This window comes from Callorhinus ursinus, unplaced genomic scaffold (assembly GCF_003265705.2).
Source record: "Callorhinus ursinus isolate GAN/ISIS: 27379988/994484 unplaced genomic scaffold, GSC_fseal_2.0 scaffold30, whole genome shotgun sequence".
Lineage (NCBI taxonomy): Eukaryota > Metazoa > Chordata > Mammalia > Carnivora > Otariidae > Callorhinus > Callorhinus ursinus.
In genome coordinates, this window is record NW_027397092.1 from 16,419,916 (window position 1) to 16,439,141 (window position 19,226).

General features: G+C 46.2%; 1 protein-coding gene across 1 annotated transcript in view; it reads left to right on the top strand.

The window, feature by feature from the left end:
• Positions 1-19,226, top strand: part of LOC112815047 (uncharacterized) — a 55,698-nt gene that overhangs the window by 8,493 nt on the left and 27,979 nt on the right. The window contains exon 2 of the mRNA XM_073878659.1: positions 5,967-6,062. Within this exon, the coding sequence (XP_073734760.1) occupies positions 5,967-6,062 (96 nt within the window). The remainder of the gene's footprint in view (positions 1-5,966; positions 6,063-19,226) is intronic.

The window sequence follows — 19,226 nt, forward strand, 5'->3', positions numbered from 1 at the left end:
AGGCACCCCAAGAAGCTTTTTAGTATGTTTTTAATTCTCTTCTCTCCCACTTTCCCTCATAGGCACATACACACATAAGTGTCTGCCTAGGAATTATAATCTGGAAGTTTCCTATTGTTATTAATTCTTCATGCTTCAAAATACACTTTTGTTTTTCTACTTAGAAATCTTTTGTTAACAATTACATTAATCCATAACCTATTTGTGCAGTTGCCTACCATACCAGGATAGGAAAGCTCACACATACGCTTCTTTTAGGGTTTTCATTGACTTTCTGAATATTTATAGTGATTGGTGTGTCATGAGTAATGCTTCCTGGCTTCCTTATTTCTCACAAGTCTACTTTGGAATCCATGCAATTCTGATCCTCATTTGACCTGTGCTGGCACAGAAACATTCTGAAGTATTTGCAAATGCTAGTCACTTCCTCGTGTTTTACTGAGTTTACTTTAGCTTGGTTAAACCAAGAGCAATATCAGTTTGTGTAAACTTACCACTAACTGAAGGTTCATGTAATAGCCCTGCCCCAGGGTCAGAGACTGGCTACAGAAATATGAAAATCGCTTTGAAAATTCAGCAGCTGAATATCTAATGCTGAAAAGCTTAACATTTTAACATTTACTTTATAATACTTAACTATTTGAGGGTGAAGTAAAATCGGTACTCTCAGGAAACTATGGTAAAACTAGGATGTGTTTATCAAAAGCTTTTTTTTTTTACTTTATTTTTTTAAGATTTTATTTAAAAAAAATTTTTTTAAGATTTATTTATTAGAGAGAAAGAGCGAGCAAGTACACCTGAGCAGGGAGAAGGGCAGAGAGAGAGGGAGAGAAATCCTCAAGCAGACTCCCCACTGAGCACGGATCCAGACACACGGCTCAATCCCAGGACCTGAGCCAAAATCAAGAGCCCAAAGCTTAACTGACTGAGCCACCCGTGCGCCCTTAAAGATTTTATTTTTGAGTAATCTCTACAACCATCGTGGGGCTCAAACTCACAACCCCGAGATCAAGAGTCTCAGGCTCTTCTGACTGAGCCAGCCGGGGCTCCCTATCAAAAGCTTTTTAAAGCTTTTTATCTCAAAAATTCTACTTCCAGGACTATATCTTAAGACATGTTTCCAGGCTCCTGGATGGTTTCAGCTCGGGTCATGATCCCAGGGTCCTGGAATGGAGCCCCGTGTCATGCTCCCTGCTCAGCAAGGAGTCTGCTTCTCTCTCTCTCTCCCCCTGCCGCTGCCCTGCCCCCCGGCTTGGGCTCGATTCTTCTCTCAAATAGATAAATAAAATCTTAAAAAAAAAATGACATGTTTTCTATGCGAAATGACTTTAAGTGATGCAGGGTAGAACACATCTGTGGCATTGTCTAACACTGATTCACATAGTGAGAAAGTCATTCCTGTCAATTCCCTTTCAGTCTTCTGATCAAGGGAAGGAGAAAGCTGTCAGTTTGGAGCTGGTATGCCTTTAACACCTCTCTACACCTTTCCAATCTCCCTTTTGATATAAAAGAATGAGCAAAGGAATAGCCATATCTTAATTCCATTTTTACAGCATTGTTTTGTTTTCCATTGTATTTGTCTTTATGATTGCCTTTCTTTATTACATAAGATGCTTGTTTTCCATTTATAATAGTAAACAAAGTTTTCTTTTAAGACTCATTTATTTCGGGGCTCCTGGGTGGCTCAGGTGGTTAGGCGTCTGCCTTTGGCTCAGGTCATGATCCCAGGGTCCTGGGATGGAGCCCTACATCGGGCTCCCTGCTCAGCGGGAAGCCTGCTTCTCCCTCCCCCACTCCCCCTGCTTGTGTTCCCTCTCTCGCTGTGTCTCTCTGTCAAATAAATAAATAAAATCTTAAAAAAAAAAAGACTCATTTATTTAAGGACAGAAATGAATTGGTTTAAAGAGAAAGGCTAAGTATAGGACAGATGGTATTTAATTATGGTGAAATAGTTATGGTGATGTATGGATAACTGAAATGTGTGGAACATGACCCTAGGAATTATCAGAGCTTCAGATACAGATTTTAAATGGGGGTGGCGTTCTTATATATAAAGCTGTTCCTCTCAGTGAGACTTCTGCTATCAGAAAGTTAGAAACCACTCGGGTGTCCAGCAATAGGGCATTGGTTAAATGAATTTGATATCTTCCTATGATAAGGTACTGTCAGCTATTAAAGAAGTATATTTAATGACATGGGAAAATTATATACTGTTAGGTAAAACAAAACTGGTTGCAAAAGAAAAATATATACAGTATCTCATTATTGTTAAAAAGAAACTATATATATAAATATATTTGTTATATATAAGACTATGTATATATTTGTTTTATATATATGTGTGCGTGTATATATATATACACACACACTAAAATTATTGGAAAAAGGAGTAGAAAAAAATAATTCCAAATAAGTTATGTCTGGATGGTTGGACTACAGATTTTTGTGTTTTCCTTTAATAAACATCTATCACTTTGTTACCAGAAAAACAATGTATACATATATCTCTATATATATTTTTTTACATATATCTATTTTTTAATTAAGCTGTTCCAACTCTAACAGGACTGCTTGGCATTTCACCATCTGTAGGCGATCTTGAGTCCTTACAAGCTCCTGGAATCCAGTTAGATCCCCATAGCCTGCTGCAGAGCCAAAGGGGAATAATGCCCTCAAGACTTCCTTGTCACCTCTCAGTACACTCCAAGATACTTGGTCTTGGTGGGTGTATATCTATACTTTTGGAGTAAAACAGAGGAGTATATACAAAACTGTTTGAAATCATTTTTTTTTTTTAGATTTTATTTATTCATTTGAGACACGGAGATTCAGAGAGAGAGAGAGAGAGCATGAGCAGTGGGAGAGGCAGAGGGAGAGGGAGACGCAGACTCCCCGCGGAGCCGGGAGCCCGATGTGGGGCTCGATCCCAGGACCCTGGGATCATGACCCGAGCTGAAGGCAGACGCTTAACCATCTGAGCCACCCAGGCGCCCCTGTTTGAAATCATTTTTATTGCCTTTTCTTCTCAACAGTCTTATTAGGCAGGCTCGCATCAGGAACCCTCTTTTTTCAATGGGTTTGGATCATTAAGTAGGAGTAGAGTAGCTGATGAAAGGGGGTCTCCTAGTTTCTCATTTATTCTTTTCCTGTAATTTCCACATTATTCTACTGGCCATAAATTTTTTTTTTTGCTTCTTCAATTTTTATTTGGAAATAATTTCAAACTTACAGAAGAGTGGCAAAAATAAAAATAAGAAAAAGAATATCCAGTAGTAAAAAGAACAGTTAAAAAGCAAAAGTAGTAAAAAGAATCTTTACCCAGATTGACCTATTAACATTTTACCCCATTTGCTTTATTTATATCTGTATATACAAATATTTGTATTTTTCTAATTTCAATATATAAAGTATATACTCCCAACATATAATACATACTTCATGTATTTAAATTAGAAATATATATATATATATATATATATTTCCTGCACCATTTTGGCCATGAAATTTCTATATGTGAGATATAATCATGGTTCTTCATCACCTGGGTTGGAGGTGCATATATTTAAATTTGGATTCCTTCTTTCCAGGATTACAGAATCTCTGTTGGGCAGAAAAAAAAAAGTTCACTGGAAGGCCTAATGCTTGGCAGAAACAATTGCTACCTTTTGCCTTCTAGAAATTCCTAGGATGTTACTTCTTAGAGCTGGTTCCTGGAAACCCCTGGATTCCATTGTGGGAATGGTGTAGGCAGGTCCCTCTTGAGTGGCTAAATGCTGTCTCTTTCAGAGAAAGGTCTTACAGCCCTGGTGCAAGCTTCCTTCTTTTACAAGGGTGCTGGGCTCTGCCCAGGGCCGGTTAGCCAGATCCTGAGCCTAACAGAAGCCTGTTGTGACATTCCAGTAACATTTGCCAGGTTGTAGCAAGACCTTTGACTAGCCAACTGCCCGCCGCCCGCCCCCCGCCCCACCCGGGGTCCTTCAACTCCTCTCCACCCCCACTGCCACCATTGCTGTGATTCAGGCTGTCACATCTCTTGCCTGGATAACACAGTGACCTTTGACTGGTAACTACCTCCCCTTACCTCTTGCCTTGTCTTTTTCGCAGAAGCCAATGTGTGTTAGTTTCCTATTGCTGCTATAACAAATTACCACAAACCTAGCGGCTTGAAACAACACAAATTTATTATTTTACAGGGGCGCCTGGGTGGCTCAGTCGGTTAAGCGTCTGCCTTTGGCTAAGGTCATGATCCCAGGGTCCTGGGATCGAGCCCCATGTTGGGCTCCCCGCTCAGCGTGGAGTCTGCTTCTCCCTCTCCCTCTGCCTCTCCTCCCCCAAGTATGCTCACGCACTCTCTCTCTCTCTGTCAAATAAATTAATAAAATATTTTTTTTAAATTATTATTTTACAGCTCTGAAGGTCAGAGTCCTAAAATCAAAGTTTTAACAGGGCTGTGTTCCTACTGGAGGTTCTGGAGGAAACTCATTTCATTGCCTCTTCCAGCTGCTTGAGGCTTCCTGCGGTCCTTGGCTCATGGCCCCTTCCTCTGTCTTTAAAACCAGCAGGTCTTTCTCACGCCTGCCTGCTCTGCTGCTCCTCTTCTGTAGTCAAATCTCCTCTGCCTCCCTCTTCTAAGGACACTTGTGATTACATTGAGCCCACCTGGAGAATCCAGGATTATCTTCCCATCTCAAGATCCATAATTTAATTACATTCTGCAACATGCCTTTCGCCATGTTAGGGAACATACAACTTCCAGGGATCCAGACATCAGCGTCTTTGGCGGGGCCATTATTCAGCCTACCCCACAGTGTAGTCTTTTAGAAACACACACATCCAACCACATTATTCTTCTGCCTAAAATTCTCATGCGGTGCTCCAGGCCTCAGAGGATGAGGGCCTCTCAGGCCTGGGGGAGCCGTACAAGTGCTGCTCACACCCCTTCTCCACCTCCCCCTACCTCGTCTCTCTCTCCTTGGCCTCTGGCTTGCTGTCCGTGATCCAGCCTTTGTGCATGGTATGCTTCTTACCAAGGATGTTTCTCCTCCCCACACTCCATTCCAGGCCTTCATGAGGCTCCAGACAAGGTCAGGCCTCCCTAGGCTGCGCTCATAGTGACCTCCTGTGTCATTCTGCTCTCACACTTCCCTGGGTTGTTATACCTTGGCATTTATTAAAGTGATCATTTGATTCATATATGCTTCTCCTATGTGAGTAAGTACCCCATACAGGCCGGGACCATGTCTGGTTTTTGCCCACTGCTGTATCCCAGCACAGTGTCTGGCTTGTGGTAGATGGTTAGTAAGTACGTGGGGATAAATGAATAAGTGAATGAATATTAACAGCATGGTCATCACCCTCTGTCCCCTTTACACTGTTGCTGCTTCGGCCCAGCATTTATTGCCTCTTCTCTTGTCACCTCCCTCCACCAGAACGGAAGCCCACAAGAGGAGGGACTTCATCTTTTGGGTGCATGCCAGCTCCCAGAGCAGTGTCTGGTCCATAACAGGGACTTGAAAAAGGGAGGCTGCATGATATGCAGGATGCTCAGAACGTCTCACAGAGTTTTTATGTCTGACCCATCTTTGAAATTGGCTATTATCAAGTTCTTCATTTTAGTTATTCATGCTAACTCAAATAATCAGGCAAATCAGCAGAGACCTTTAAAATGTTCAATTTTTTGGTGAAGATTAAATGAGTTAATAAGTGTGAATCATTTAGAGCAGTGTCTGGCACACGGTGAGCCCTGTGTGAGTTTGCCGGTTGTGGCTAAGAGATGCTCAAGTCCTTGATAGTCTAGAATTTTTACTGACTATGTCTGTCGCAACCCTGTGGTGGAATCACAAACACAGAACTGAGCCGGTTCCCCTGGCTGTTGCACCTGGATGGACCCAGCTGTTGCAGTTGCCTGGCGCTGAAGGTGGGTGATCTTGTCCGTCACTTTGTGCTTTTCCTCGTTTTGCCTGCAGGTGGCAGCACGCCCTGGACTTCTCTACCCGGCAAAGCAGTCCCCAGGCTGGACCGCAGAGAAACAAGAAAATGGACTCCCGGCTGCAGTCGGCAACGTGAGCATTTGTGGAAGGATTGTTTACATTCTATTTCGATCCCATTTGCCCTCAACAGACAATAATTCTAAGTTGCATATTTGAGAAGAAGCGTACTTTCTGTCCGTGAAGCTAAGGGCAGTGCACCACTTCTTGGCATTGTAATGAGAAGTCTAGGAAAGACCCTCCCTGATTTTCAGCACCTGCTTCCTTCGACGATGTTTTGTCCTTCCTTGCAACCCCTTTAGGGCTCTGCCTGACAGGGACTCTGTGACATCTTCCTTCAGTGTCACTAACTTTATCTGTAGGGAGCTTGATGAACCCTCTCTTTCATCCTCCCCGTATTCCAGCTTTGCCCCGAGTGTCTGTGTGTCGGGTGCTGTACTGTGCCGTTTCCTACCTCATTCAGTCCCCACAAAAACCTGGCCAAATAGGGAATATTACTCCTTTGTTACAAATGTGGAACCAAAGCTCAGAGGTTACATTATGTACAGAGCTCAGATGCAGCAAGGCAGGGTGGCAGCCCAAGGTCTCTGGAACTCTTGCCTCTTAATCAGAAAATGAGGCTGGCCACCTATGGGTAGAAGATGAATCATATTTGTTCTTGTAGACCTGAAAAAGGAACAAAGCAAAACTAATGGAAAACAAAATTATAATCCCTAAATAACCTCCCTCTCTAAATTTACCCTCTTAACTTCACATCCTATTTTTCTTTCTGATTTCTTTTAACCTGAATTGTTGGCTCACTAGTAAAATTTGCCTTTGTTGCCCTTTGCGCTATGCAAATCCTTATGTGCATTATTCTGTGTACCACTCGATGCAAGGTAGTTTTGTGGTTCATCTGGAGGACCTGTAACCTCCATAAGTTGGTGGAGTTTGAAAAGTGGCAAAGTCTGATGGGTCTTCTGTGCCCAGGAGATTGGGCGACCCATCTGAGGCTCCACACACTGACATCCGTGAGCGCCCCCCAAGCAGGACTCTGTCTCAGCTTAGCTCTGATGACTGGTGCAACCTAAATCTTCAGTGCTGTCACAATCAGCTATTTTATAAACCCGGGTGCTCTTAAGTGCCTGCCGATATCTGAACATTTTAAAATGCTACAGGTAAAACTGTGGTCGGTGAAAGAAAAGTTGTCCTTTGTCCCGGGGGGGGTGCCTTCCTGAGCGCTACTTTGGGGCCCTTCATTTCCAGCCACTTGGGACAAATAGCCTGGGACACATTCACTGTGGATGTTTCAAACTGATAGAGTTACACAACAGTCACTAATTTTTGACTATGAGATACTTTTTCCTTGTCTTTTTTTTTTAAATAACTTTATTGGGCTATAATTCTCATACCATACAGTTTGTCCATTTAAAATGTATGATTGAATGGCTTTTGATATATTCACAGAGTTGCATGTCCATCACCAGAGTTAATTTTAGAACATTTTCCTTACCCCAAAAGAAACTCTGCACCCCTGGATGGTCACCCACCTCTACTCTGCCTGTTTCCCCCAGCCCCCCCCGCCCCGACAACGGCTCATCTACTTCCTGTCTCTGTAGATTTCCTATACTGGGCATTATGGAGATAGCGCCACACCACCCTGTGGTCTTCTGTGCCTGGCTTTTTCCACTTTGCACGATGTTTTCAAGGTTCGTCCATATAACAGCACATGTCAGTACTCCATTCCTTTTCTTTTTTTTTTTTAAAGATATTATTTATTTGACAGAGAGAGACACAGTGAGAGAGAGAACACAAGCAGGGGGAGTGGGAGAGGGAGAAGCAGACTCTCCACCGAGCAGGGAGCCTGATGTGGGGCTCGATCCCAGGACCCTGTGATTATGACTTGAGCCGAAGGCAGACGCCTAACGACGGAGCCACCCAGGCGCCCCTCCATTCCTTTTCATTGCCAGATAATATTCCACTGTGTGGTTATACCACTTTTGTTTATTCATTCATCATTTGATGGATGTTCGGGGTTGTTTCCAGTTTGGGCTATTGTGAACAATGCCGTGAATATTTTGGAGTGCAGGTTTCTGTGTGGGCCATGATTGTGTTTTGTGACTCTGTAAGATGTAATGAGCAAGTCCATTTTCTAAGCATCTGAGAGAGGAATAAGAACCACGCTGATGTTGTTTGAAAAGTGGGGGCAGTTGGGGGGGACAGTTGCTTTGTGTAGACGTAGATTTGCACTCAAAGAGATTAACTGTATGAGACAAGGTTAAAACCAAAAGGTATTTAGATCTAATTCTTCTCACTTGAGTTTTCTAAGTTCTATGTTTTGCTATTCTTTGTTTAAAAAAAAAAAAAAAGACAGGAAAGAAATATGCGTTGGTCCCGTGGTCTCACTTGAAATAACGTGGAATTCATTTGGGTGGGAGGTGGCACGAGGACTTTTTTTCCGGGTGCATTTGGCAGCTGGGAGGTTGAGTTGGAGGCAGGGGCCAGAGAGAGGAACAAGGCGGGAGGAGAATGTGGGGTGTTGTGAGCCACCCATCCGCCCTTGGTTCAGCTTCCTGGTGGCCCACCCTCATGGCCACGGGGCACTGACGGTCAAACTTAGTGTGGCTCTTGCTTGTTATCTGGGTGACGTGCTTCACGGCTGAGTACCTGTGGGTCTAGTTTCACTCTGCTTCTGACTCACAGAGCTCTGGTGTTGGGCTGTTGGTTTTTAGTAAAAGCAGGTGTTAGGAAGAATATGTTGAAGGACAAATCAAGCCCTTAAGGGACTCTGATAAATGCAGTACTAAAAACATTTCCGGGCTGTTTGTTGTTGTGTGTGTCTATGTGTGTGTTTTTAACACCACTTAACAGTTTTCAGTTTAACTGTGTTTTCCTTCCTGAAATCTTGAAGTGAGGCTAGTCCTTGTGATTTATTCTATGCGTTTTCTTTAGGGAGTCCCTCCCCTTCTTACGTCGGGGTTGGAGTTAGAGACCTTTTATTTTTTCTTTTCACACTAACCAAGCATGCAGAAACAGGAGTGATTCGAGTTTGCCTCCAATTTAACTTCTTTATCTTTATTTTCCTTCCCTTGTGACATGAGGGAGTATGGGGGTGGGGCGTTTTAACTGAATTCTGACTTTCGGTGAGTCAGCAGGAATTTTTATGTATTATTTAATTCCTGATGGGAGACACATAAGAGAAGAAACAGGCACCCTTCTGATTTGAGAATCAAAACTTCTGTTTACGTGCAATCTCGACACCACCAAGTGCCCAGTTGTGAGCACCCAGGAAAGCCCAAGCCAGGGAAGGCTTTGTGAGGTGGCCCCAGAGCCTTAGTAAACAGGAGAGAGAAGGTGGGTGGTAGTTGCAGGCACACATGAAGGGAACAGGAGCATCAGGAGGAATCCAGGGGGGTCATGATTGGGTAGGTTGGGTTGACAGGATTTGTGTGGTTGTTGGATTTTATTATCAAGCCAAGTGGTTTGGCTTTAATACCATAAAGATTAGGAAGTGAAGGGGCACCTGGCTGGCCCAGTTGGTAGAGCCTGCAACTCTCTTCATCTCAGGGCTGTGAGTTTGAGTCCCACGTTGGGTGTAGAGATGACTTAAAAAATAAAATCTTAAAAAAAAAAAAAAAGACTAGGAAGTAGAGACTTTTGAACAGGAACACAAGCTTACTGTTTAAAGCAGAGACTGTTATTTCCATTTTACACCTGAGAAAACCAGTGCTTTTCAAATATTTTCAAATAATTCTCCAAGACCCCATGGCCGGTGGAGGTTGGATCCCGCCGACCCCAGAGTATATATAGGTGTGCCCTGGCCTGAGTCTGGGGAGCGCCAGGGCTTCAGCCAGCTCCACCCTGCATGGCCCTGTGAGTCTGGAGTGACTGCATCTGTTTGTGAGCGGGCCTCCCTGGGCGGAACCGGTTAGGGGCAGAAGGGGGACTTTGAGTAAGTCACTTCCCAGCCTCTCGGAAGCCCTGGGAAAGCAGCGAGGCAGGCACTCCGCCAGGCCTCCCCCCTCCACACAGCAACAGTCCAGGCAGTTCCCAGAGCTGCAGAGACCTGCGGGGCGTGTTTGGGAGCTGTAGGTCCCTGGGCAAGTCTCTCCTCCCCAGTGCGAGCCGCAGGGCTGAGGTGATCCGGGCAGGCTGAGGGCACAGCTGCAGCCCCAGTGCACGTTGCCTTTTGTCAAGGCCCTGATGCTCCAGTGCTCTTGGTTTGTACCGAAGTTTCCCAGCCGTTCCTTCTCTCACGCCTCCAGAGAGTATTCGGCAAATAGTTAAGCACCTGACATGTCCAGCTGAACTCATGGCTACGAACAGAACAACCCAAGGCCCTGGAGCCCCCTTGCTTGACCCTTCTGGTCTCACCTGTAGACTTAGGCTAGGCATAGCATTCCGGTCCAAAGGGAGGGAGGGAGAAAAGAAAACAAGTTGTTGAGGGTCTCTCCCTTCTTGGTGGTCTCTGATTCTATGGACAGATTCCACAGAACATTCTTAAAGGGATTAGGAATATCCCTTAAATCATGTCCAGGCGTTTGTGATCTATGTTTGTATTATGCAACCCCCGTCCTACCCCATGCCTTTTTATTTGTTTTCAAAACACTTTTACTTCTGTCCTTGATCTTTATAAAGTAACTCTGTATGTCACAGTGGACATGGTACCGAGACCCAGGTCCACCTTTACTAACCATGGACTGCAGGCATGTTCCCTAAATTCCCTGTTCCTCCACAGTTTCCTTGTCTGAAAGTGGGTATGAAAACTGTACTTCCCTCCAAGGGCACTCTGAGGATAAATGTGACAATGTTTCTAGCACAGGGCGGGACTCAAGAGTAAAACCTCAGTGAATGGTGGTTACAATTATGATTATATGTAATTATTCCCATTTAACAGGAAGGAAAGCCTTAGACCAGGGAAGTTAAGTGACTTGCTTAAGGTCATGTGGAGAGTTAGAGGCAAAGCTGGAAATAGGCGCCAGGGCTCCTGGTGTCCCTGGCTAGTGCTCTCTCTCTCCCTGGGATTTGTTTTGGTCTCAGGAGAAAATGTTAGTACACATGGACAGTTCTGTCTGAGCCTAATCGTCTGGTAGCTGGTTCTGGCTCTTGTAGCGGATTGCAAGACAGGGCTTCCTCAGCACACAGCACTCTTGATCCTGGGTATTAGGAGCCCCTCAGGGAGGGGCACCTGTGGGACTAGCGGACAGGGAGCCTCCCTCTTTGTCTTCTGAGAAGCAAAGGGACCTTGAAGGCAGTGGGCTTCCAGTGCTCCCCTGTTTCCCCCTTGCCTGGTGTGGCCAGATGCTACAGATCCCCCCTGAGGCTTCACAGAGACCCAGCCTGGCCTGAAGTGGGCACTGGGATGGGCATGCAGGGAGCAGGTTGGTACTCTAGAATTCTCTATCCCTGAGCAGAGCTGGGCCCTTACTACTGTGGGAGGACTCTTACTTAGGCTTAGGCCTAGGAACCGGGTAAGGGTGGAGTCTCTTTAAAACCCTTTGGAAAAAGAAACCTGACTTTTGCCGTATGGGGCAGGGGTGGCAGATGCCCTTTGCAGCTGCCCCAGTCACCCTGTCACCAGAAGACTCTTCCCAGTGGTCTTAGGGACACAGTGGTGGCCCCTGCTCCTGGTGAAGGAGAGTTAAGGACTGCCCAGATGGGTTTTCCCAGGAAATGGATAGCTCTTCGAATTTTGCCTCAGGCGGTCTAGCACAGTGGAGAAGTCCACAGTCAGTCAGGCGTGGCTTTGAATCCCAGCTCTGCTTCTCTGTGTGTGGGGGTGGGTGGGAGGGGCATGCTTGGAAAGTTATGCAGCCTCTTCGGCTCTCAGTTTCTACATCTGTAAAATGGGAATGAGAATACCTACCTCACGCGAATGCAGCATGAAATAAATAAAGTAACCTATGCACGTGCTTGGCCTGTGGGGGCTCTCATTCTTGTCATTATTACTAAAGCCATCACTGGGCCCCACTGGTATGCGGGTGGAAACAGCTTTCACATGTGGCTCAGCCTCATGGAGCCTGTGCCTCTGCCATGACTCGGGCACCTCAAGTGAGCCAAGGTGCTCAAACCTCTCTGTGCTCAATGGTTTTTTTGCAGCCGTTTCTGTTATCCTGCGGGTCATTCACTGTCTGCTGATGTGTAATGCCATGTCATCGTTCACCGTTTCTTTTCTCTGTAGTTTGGAGTTTTTGAAAGGAAAAAAAGTAGTTATACAGTTAAAATGTATTGAGGGTTTACTGTAATAAAGTTTTACTCATATGATCTTTAACTCACGTAACAAGTAAATGAAGAAACAGAGGTCAGATGACGGGCAAGGCTGCACTGTTTTCAGGCACCAGACCCCCGCTTCACAGGCCGATCCCAGAGCCCACACGCGGCCCCTGCCCCACCTCCCTAAACAGGGGGGCTCAGGTGCTCTGGCCTGTTCCCCAGCCCCTCTCTGGACTGAGCTGTGTGCCCCAGAGGGGGACATCTGCCCTACCTTAGAAACTTCTCTGGGGATGCCGCAGATCCTCCTTTGGTAGCCGTTTCAGGGTCTTTAGGGACAGTGGCTTCTTCCTCATTCCCTTGGAAGTGTCCCTTTCAGGCCATCCATCCATCCTCAAGAGTCGGTAGGGCCTCACTTGGACAGTGTGCCCAGTGCCTGGGGTGGACAGGCAGACAGCGAAGTTGACGTTCCAGTGCATGTGGACGGTGGGCCTTCTGCCGCTGTGACTGTGGGATGTGGCATCCAGGGCCAATGTAGCCAGACAACCCCCCCTGCCTTCCCCCCAGCTCGCCTGCCAGGCCGCGGCGGGCTCCTTCCTTACGGGTCTGTGTCTGCTCGGCTCTGGGTGCAGAGAAGTGGCCTAGGGGCCACCTGGATCGCTGGAGGAGCTGAGTGGCTGTAGCCAGCCTGGCCTGCAGTCCCTGGGGTGACTGGGGTGTTGGGTGAGGGTGGATCTGCTCCAATCACAGCAGCCACTGAGCGGGTGTTGAGAGACCTTGAGGCCTGAGAACAAACATAGCCCCTGGAGGTGCCTTCATACAATGAGCATTTATCGAGCACCCACTGTGCACCTCAGGAAACCGTGTGAAAGAGCCTCACATGTGAGTTGGTCTGGAGCTGCCGCCAGCCCAGCGGGCAGGGCCGCCGGCGGCCACCAGGGAGCTCCACTGTTCTCAGAAGGATCCGCGGCTGACGGAGGGGCCAGGTTGGCTGAGTCGCTGTTTATCTGAGCAGCTTCCATGACAACCAGGAGATAAATACCTGAGGTCAAGAAAAGCCTGGAGCAAGATTAGGTGTCTGGGTAGGGTGGGGCGTGTACTGTGATTTGGAGACCCTGATGTGACCCTAAAGGGCATACAGGGTAAATCCAGGTGTTCCTAGTTTTTTAGTTAGTTAATTAATGCCCCACCCACTTCCAGAGAAGTTTCAAAGTGGCTGCATTCACCAGGTGCCGTGGAGGGAAGAAGGTGTCCAAAGTTTGCTGTCAGTGAAACGTTGGGGTTTAGGCCCTAAGTGGGTCGTTTACCGGCTGCCAGTTCAGTACCATACTCCCAGGTCTGGCTCCCTGAGAAGCACAGCCTTTGCAGCTTCTGTAATCACCTCCAGGTCCCTTTGCAACAAGTGGCTCAGACACCTTCCTGCCTTGAGGCAAATCATGTGACTTAAGAGAAGCAAATCTGACCTCAATTACCAGGTGCAAATATCAGTCACTGGGAGTAACCAGGAGGCCAGCGTCCCTGGTTGTTCAGCCTCTGGCGTTAAATATTAAGAGTGCACTGTTGAGGGTGTGATAAAGGCTGTCTGTAACAGTTTATGATTTCCAGTAAACCCGAGGGCTTCAAGGAAGGGCGGGGGGCAGGTGAGAGACTCCAGCCTGGCCCTCAGCTGAGCCGGCAGAGCCGTTCCTGCAGGAATGGGAGGGGCAGGAGCAAGGCTACAGCTTCTCCCGGCTCGCCCTGCTCCACCGCAGAGCCCAAGAGAGCAGAGCCCAGGCACGCGCTGCAGGGCCGGTTTCTGCACCCAGCCCGGCAGCTCTGTGCGTTCTCCGGCGCCTATAGGGGGGAAGGAAGACGTCTGTCAGCAGCCACGGTGCCTGCTTCCTGTTGGGTGCTGGGCTAGCTGCGGAGCCTTGGACGCAATCCTCTGTCCGTCTGGGTGGTGGGTCCCTGGCGAAGCATTTCCAGCACCTGGGACCTGCCGGGGCTGGGCTGAGATTCCTCAGCATCTGGCCACGAGGAAGCTGGAGGCAGGCAGCATACCCCGCGTGGGCCTAGGAAGGGGCCTGAGGTCCCCCTCCCACCTTCCAGTGCCACGAGGGAGGTCCCTGAATTTCTCTCGAGCGTCTAATCCAACAGCAGGGACAGAGGGCCTACAGCAAATTAAATCAGGATACAGTAACAGTAGCTCACATTCATTTAACAAACATTTAATGAACGCTTGGCTGTGTGGCATACACTGTGCTAGATGCTGGGCGTAAAACCATGAACAGCCAGCCCCGCTCAAATGGAGCTGACAGTCTAGTGGTGAAGACTGGAAATAATTAAACACCTAAATAAAATGTTCACGGTAGCGATAAGTGGTGTGTAGCAAATTAAAATGCACTAATGTGTAATCAAGTGACCAAGTGGCTACTTGGGATAGGGTGGTCGTGGCATTTTAGAGAATACCTGAAAAAGGAGAGAAGACAGAGGAGGTGAGCAGTCATAAGGTTGCCTGTCCTGATTGCTGTCGGGGCAGGAGAGCTAGGGTGACAGCAGGAGACAAGGATGTTCTAGAATACATAGCTGAGTTGACTCGATGCTTTGGGACTCGTAACATTTCTTATTTTCTGAATTCTTGCCCTACACATCGGGCAGTGTCCCTGTGTGCCAGGCCATCTCCTGGACGTAGTGAGAGCAAGATGGACACGTCAGCGTCCCAAGAGAGTGGGGGAAGAGCTGTGGATGAGAGAACCAAGGAGGGCCTTCCCAATCCCTGTGGGCCTGGAGGGAAGAAGACACCGCATGTGAGGCTCCCTGGAGGAGGTGACGTCTGAGGGGTCCTGGAGTCTGAGGTTAGCCAGGAGGAGAGAGCTGGTCCGCTCCAGGCAGAGGGAGTGACCTGTTTGAAGGCCCGGAGGGGAGGGGAGGCAGATGTGAGGAGAACGCTCTGGAGCCTCTACCACACATTAGAGAGTGGCTTGTGGAGTGAAGACAGGTGTCGAGGGGGCCAAGTGATTGGCAGCAGGCAAAGGCTTGAGGAAAGGGCGGCCGAGGTTCACGAGCTCAGACCACTGTCCGGGCCTCCCTTCCCGCCAGAAGCCATCCCATGGGAGGGGAGGATCAGCTCCCTCTGTAGCCACACACCAAATCAGAACAGAGGAGTCACCTGAAGCAGCCACCCAGATGGGAGCGGGCAAGTGTATGCACGTCGAGGTGAACCCATTGGACCGCTGGGGACTTTGGAGGGAAGGGAGCCCTGAGAGAAAATCTGTTCATCTGAAAGTAGGAATGAAATTTTGGGTTTAGGGCAGGAAGGCCTTTGCGAGTCTTACTAGGCTTTCTGACGAGTCTCACTAGGCTGTAAGATTGCAAAGACTGTTACCGTATCCCAATAAATGCAAATGTGATCATAAAGTAGATAATGCTGTGTTTATTCTAGCCTGATGGGGAACACTGGGCTTTCTCTCCTCCTTTCCCGCCTTCTCCCCTGCTTTTGTTTCCCTCTCTCATTTCTAGCCCCCAGAGCCCCTGGGAATCTTTTTTACACACTCATTACTCCCTCAAAACCCTCCAACATAGATAAGCACACTTGATTCTTGGGAACTCATCTCAACCTGTTGAAAACCAGGAAGTAAGCAGTAAGTAAAAAAAGGTAGCCAGAAAGAGAATGAGGGGGAGAGACCAAAGTCCAAAATTAATCAGTATTTAGTGAGGATTTGTGGACTTACTATGTTCAAGCACTGTGCTAAGGTCATCACATTCTCTGTTTCATTCAGTGTTCCCCAAACCTCTTCCATTTGCCCCATCAGATCTGCCCTCCACTCTCTCCCCCTGCTCTGTGCCCTGGGAAGCTGCCCTGTCTGCAGTGCATCACCATGTACCTTGTCTCTGGCTTTGGGCTTTGACCGATGGGGACCACCGGCAGAAAATCGGTGGATACAGGAAAATTAGGTCAAGAATTTATTCCCCTGGGTCCACATCAGGCCATTACAGTCCAACTGCATCCTCCACGGGAGCCCACAGCTCCTGCCTGGCACACATCCTGATGGCTGCCTCCTCTGGGCTCCGTTACCGCTTCCCTTCCTTCACCCCTTCAGGCTGGAAGTAGCAACAGCTCCCCACTGTTGCTAACCCTAAAGTGCCCCTCTATCCCCTGTTGGTTTCCTTAAACCCTTCCAGTGTGAGTAGGCCCTCTGTTTCCTATAGGATCCTGACAGTAGGATAGGCTTTATGAGGTAAGCGCTGTATTCACCCCATTGTAAGACAAGGAACGCAAGGCTCAGAGAAGGTTAATAATTTGTCCAAGGGCATACAGGGTAAATCCAGGTGTTCCTGATACTATGTTCCTGATGTGACTAAGCATGTGTCTGTTTAGTCATTACATCCCCATTGCTTCCCAGGCACTGGAGACCGTCTCCCCAGACTCCACTAAATATCTGTTTGCTCTTTTATTTTTTTTTCCTGATCCACCACCATTTAAAAAGAACAAAAATTCAAAGTGGGTGCTAAAGGCAGGCTTTCTAGTAAATAATGAGAAGGACCTGGTGACCATCTGCAATGGAGAAAGGCCTAGTAACGATTAAAAATAGGCCTAAGAACTTCAGAAGCCTTCAGACTCCACCCTGGCCTGGTCTTCTGTGTGTTCTGAGGGATGGTGGCATTGACATTGACGAGGCTCTGGAGCCGGAAGTAAAGTTCCGAATTTGCCAAAAGAGTGAACTTGGGGTTGCCTAATTCTGCCTCACACTGGTTTTCATTTTAGTGGTCAGTTTTCATGCTTAGTTTGTAACACCCCAAGCATAGGGCAGAGGTTCTTTTTAGTTCTGAAACTGCTGATTCAGTTTGCATGAGGATATTACTTTTTAAGGAACTTTCAAAAACACCTAAAATTTAATTGTAGTTTAGTTAGAGAATCCCTGGGTGAAGAATTTTCTCCACTTCCTAGCATTTACAGAGCCTGACATCACTTGGGTTGGAGGGAGACTCTGAGGAGGAGGGCCAGGAGCCATTCAGTAGGTAGCAGGGCCTTTATCCTGGGTCTCTGTCCACGGGCAGCTGTATGGGGGTTGTTATGAGGACATCACATCCTGGCGGTCCCCATCGATGGCTTGTCTAGCCAGTCCGTCAAGATCATAGCTGGACGAAACCATAAGAGGGCTGCTTTATGTTTATTTGATTATTAGTAAGGTCGACCCTTTAAAAATCTTTTACATTTGTATTTATTTTGGTAATTCTGTTCACATGTATGCTAGAACTTGCTAGTTGCTTTTCAACATACATTCTCCCCTTCTTTCTTAGTAACAAACCGAATTTTCAGCTGAGCCCTTTGCCAGCCAACTAAAAGATGATGTGTCCCGGGCTTCCTTGCTGCCAGGTATGGCCATGTTACTGAGTTCTGGCCAGTGAGATGTAAGTGAAAATATCATCTGGGACTTCCAGGAAGTCGCCTGAAAGGGAGAGGGGTACCCTTCTATTCATTCTGCCTTTCTCCAGCCCACTTTCTTAAATGAGGGCACAATGACTAGAGCTCAAGCAACCAACATGGACCGTGAGAACTGTGCCCTAGGGATGGAGCAGAATGAGCTAGAAGAAGCATATGTCCCTAATGACTCCTGGAGCCACCATACCAGCCCTGGACTGACACCTCTGGATTTCTTTTCTTTCTTTCTTTCTTTCTTTCTTTCTTTCTTTCTTTCTTTCTTTCTTTCTTTCTTTCTTTCTTTTCTTTCTTTCTTTCTTTCTTTCTTCTCTTTCTTCTCTTTCTTCTCTTTCTTCTCTTTCTTTTTTGTTAATGTGAGAGAGAAATACACTTCCATCTTATTTAAGCCAGTGTTGTCTGTTATATGTAACTGAACTAAATTCTAACTAATACAAAATGCTCTGTTTCTCTGCTGGAGCATGTTTTTTTTCATTACTGATCTGTATCTTTATATAGGAAGGATATTTTCTCTGTAAATGTAGTGATTATTCTCCCCATTTTTGCTTGCCTTTTGAGTTTATGAGTTTTGTTTTTAAAGCATAGTTTTTTTAAGGCTAAAATCTCTAGAGTTTTAAAATGCTATTGCTCTCATATTTGAAGTCTTTATTCAGATCAGATAAATATCCACCAATGTTTTTCTAGAGATTTTTTTTTTAATGATTCACTGTTTATACTTAACATTTCATCCATTGGTGAGTGCTGTTGGTCAGTTTTGAATCTCTTGTAGGTCATGAGTTTCTAGCCCCAAGTAGTCTCCTGAGCTGTAGGACAGGAACCAGTGTTACCTCTCGTGCCCACCATCTGTCCCGGCCTGAGCCTCCTGAAGGCCAGCACACTAAGCACACACACTCCCTCCTGTGCCTTCTCTCACTCTGGGCTGCTTCTGGGACTTCGGTCTTCACCATCCTATGTTCAGCTCTATTCCAGCTCATCTCAAATTCTTATTTACCTAGACCAGGCCATTGACAGATTTCCTAACTATCCCACTTTTTAAAAGTATTTTTTCTCTGGAAAGGCCATATGAAGAATTTTTATATCTTTTTCTAAGTAGACGTGGAGCTTTTTTAATTAAAATTTTTTTCTGATAAGAGAAATGAAACATGTGCATCATCTAGAAAATCAGAAAATATGGAAAAGCCCCCAAACAAAATAAAAATAAAAGCCAGAAACTCTCTATTACTGCTACTTTATAAAAACACAAAACATAGCCTTGTATGATGACAGATGGTAGCTACACTTGTGGTGAGCCTAGCGTAACATAGAGTTATTGAATTACTGTGTTGTATCCCTGAAACTAACATAATACTCTTTGTCGACTCTACTCCAGTTAAAAAAAATGCATCGAGTAAAAAGTGAAATCCCTACCACCTCAAGAAGTAACCTCTATCAACAGTTGGAAGTATCTCTTTCCAGGCTTATTTATACAAACAAATGTAAAAGATACATATGTGCACAGTCTTGTTCATGAAAATTCCATCATGCTGTATACTTGTTCAGCAGCTGGCTTTTTATTTTTTTTATTTATTTTTTTAAAGATTTTATTTATTTATTTATTTTGAGAGAGCGAGAATGAGAGAGAGAGAGAGAGT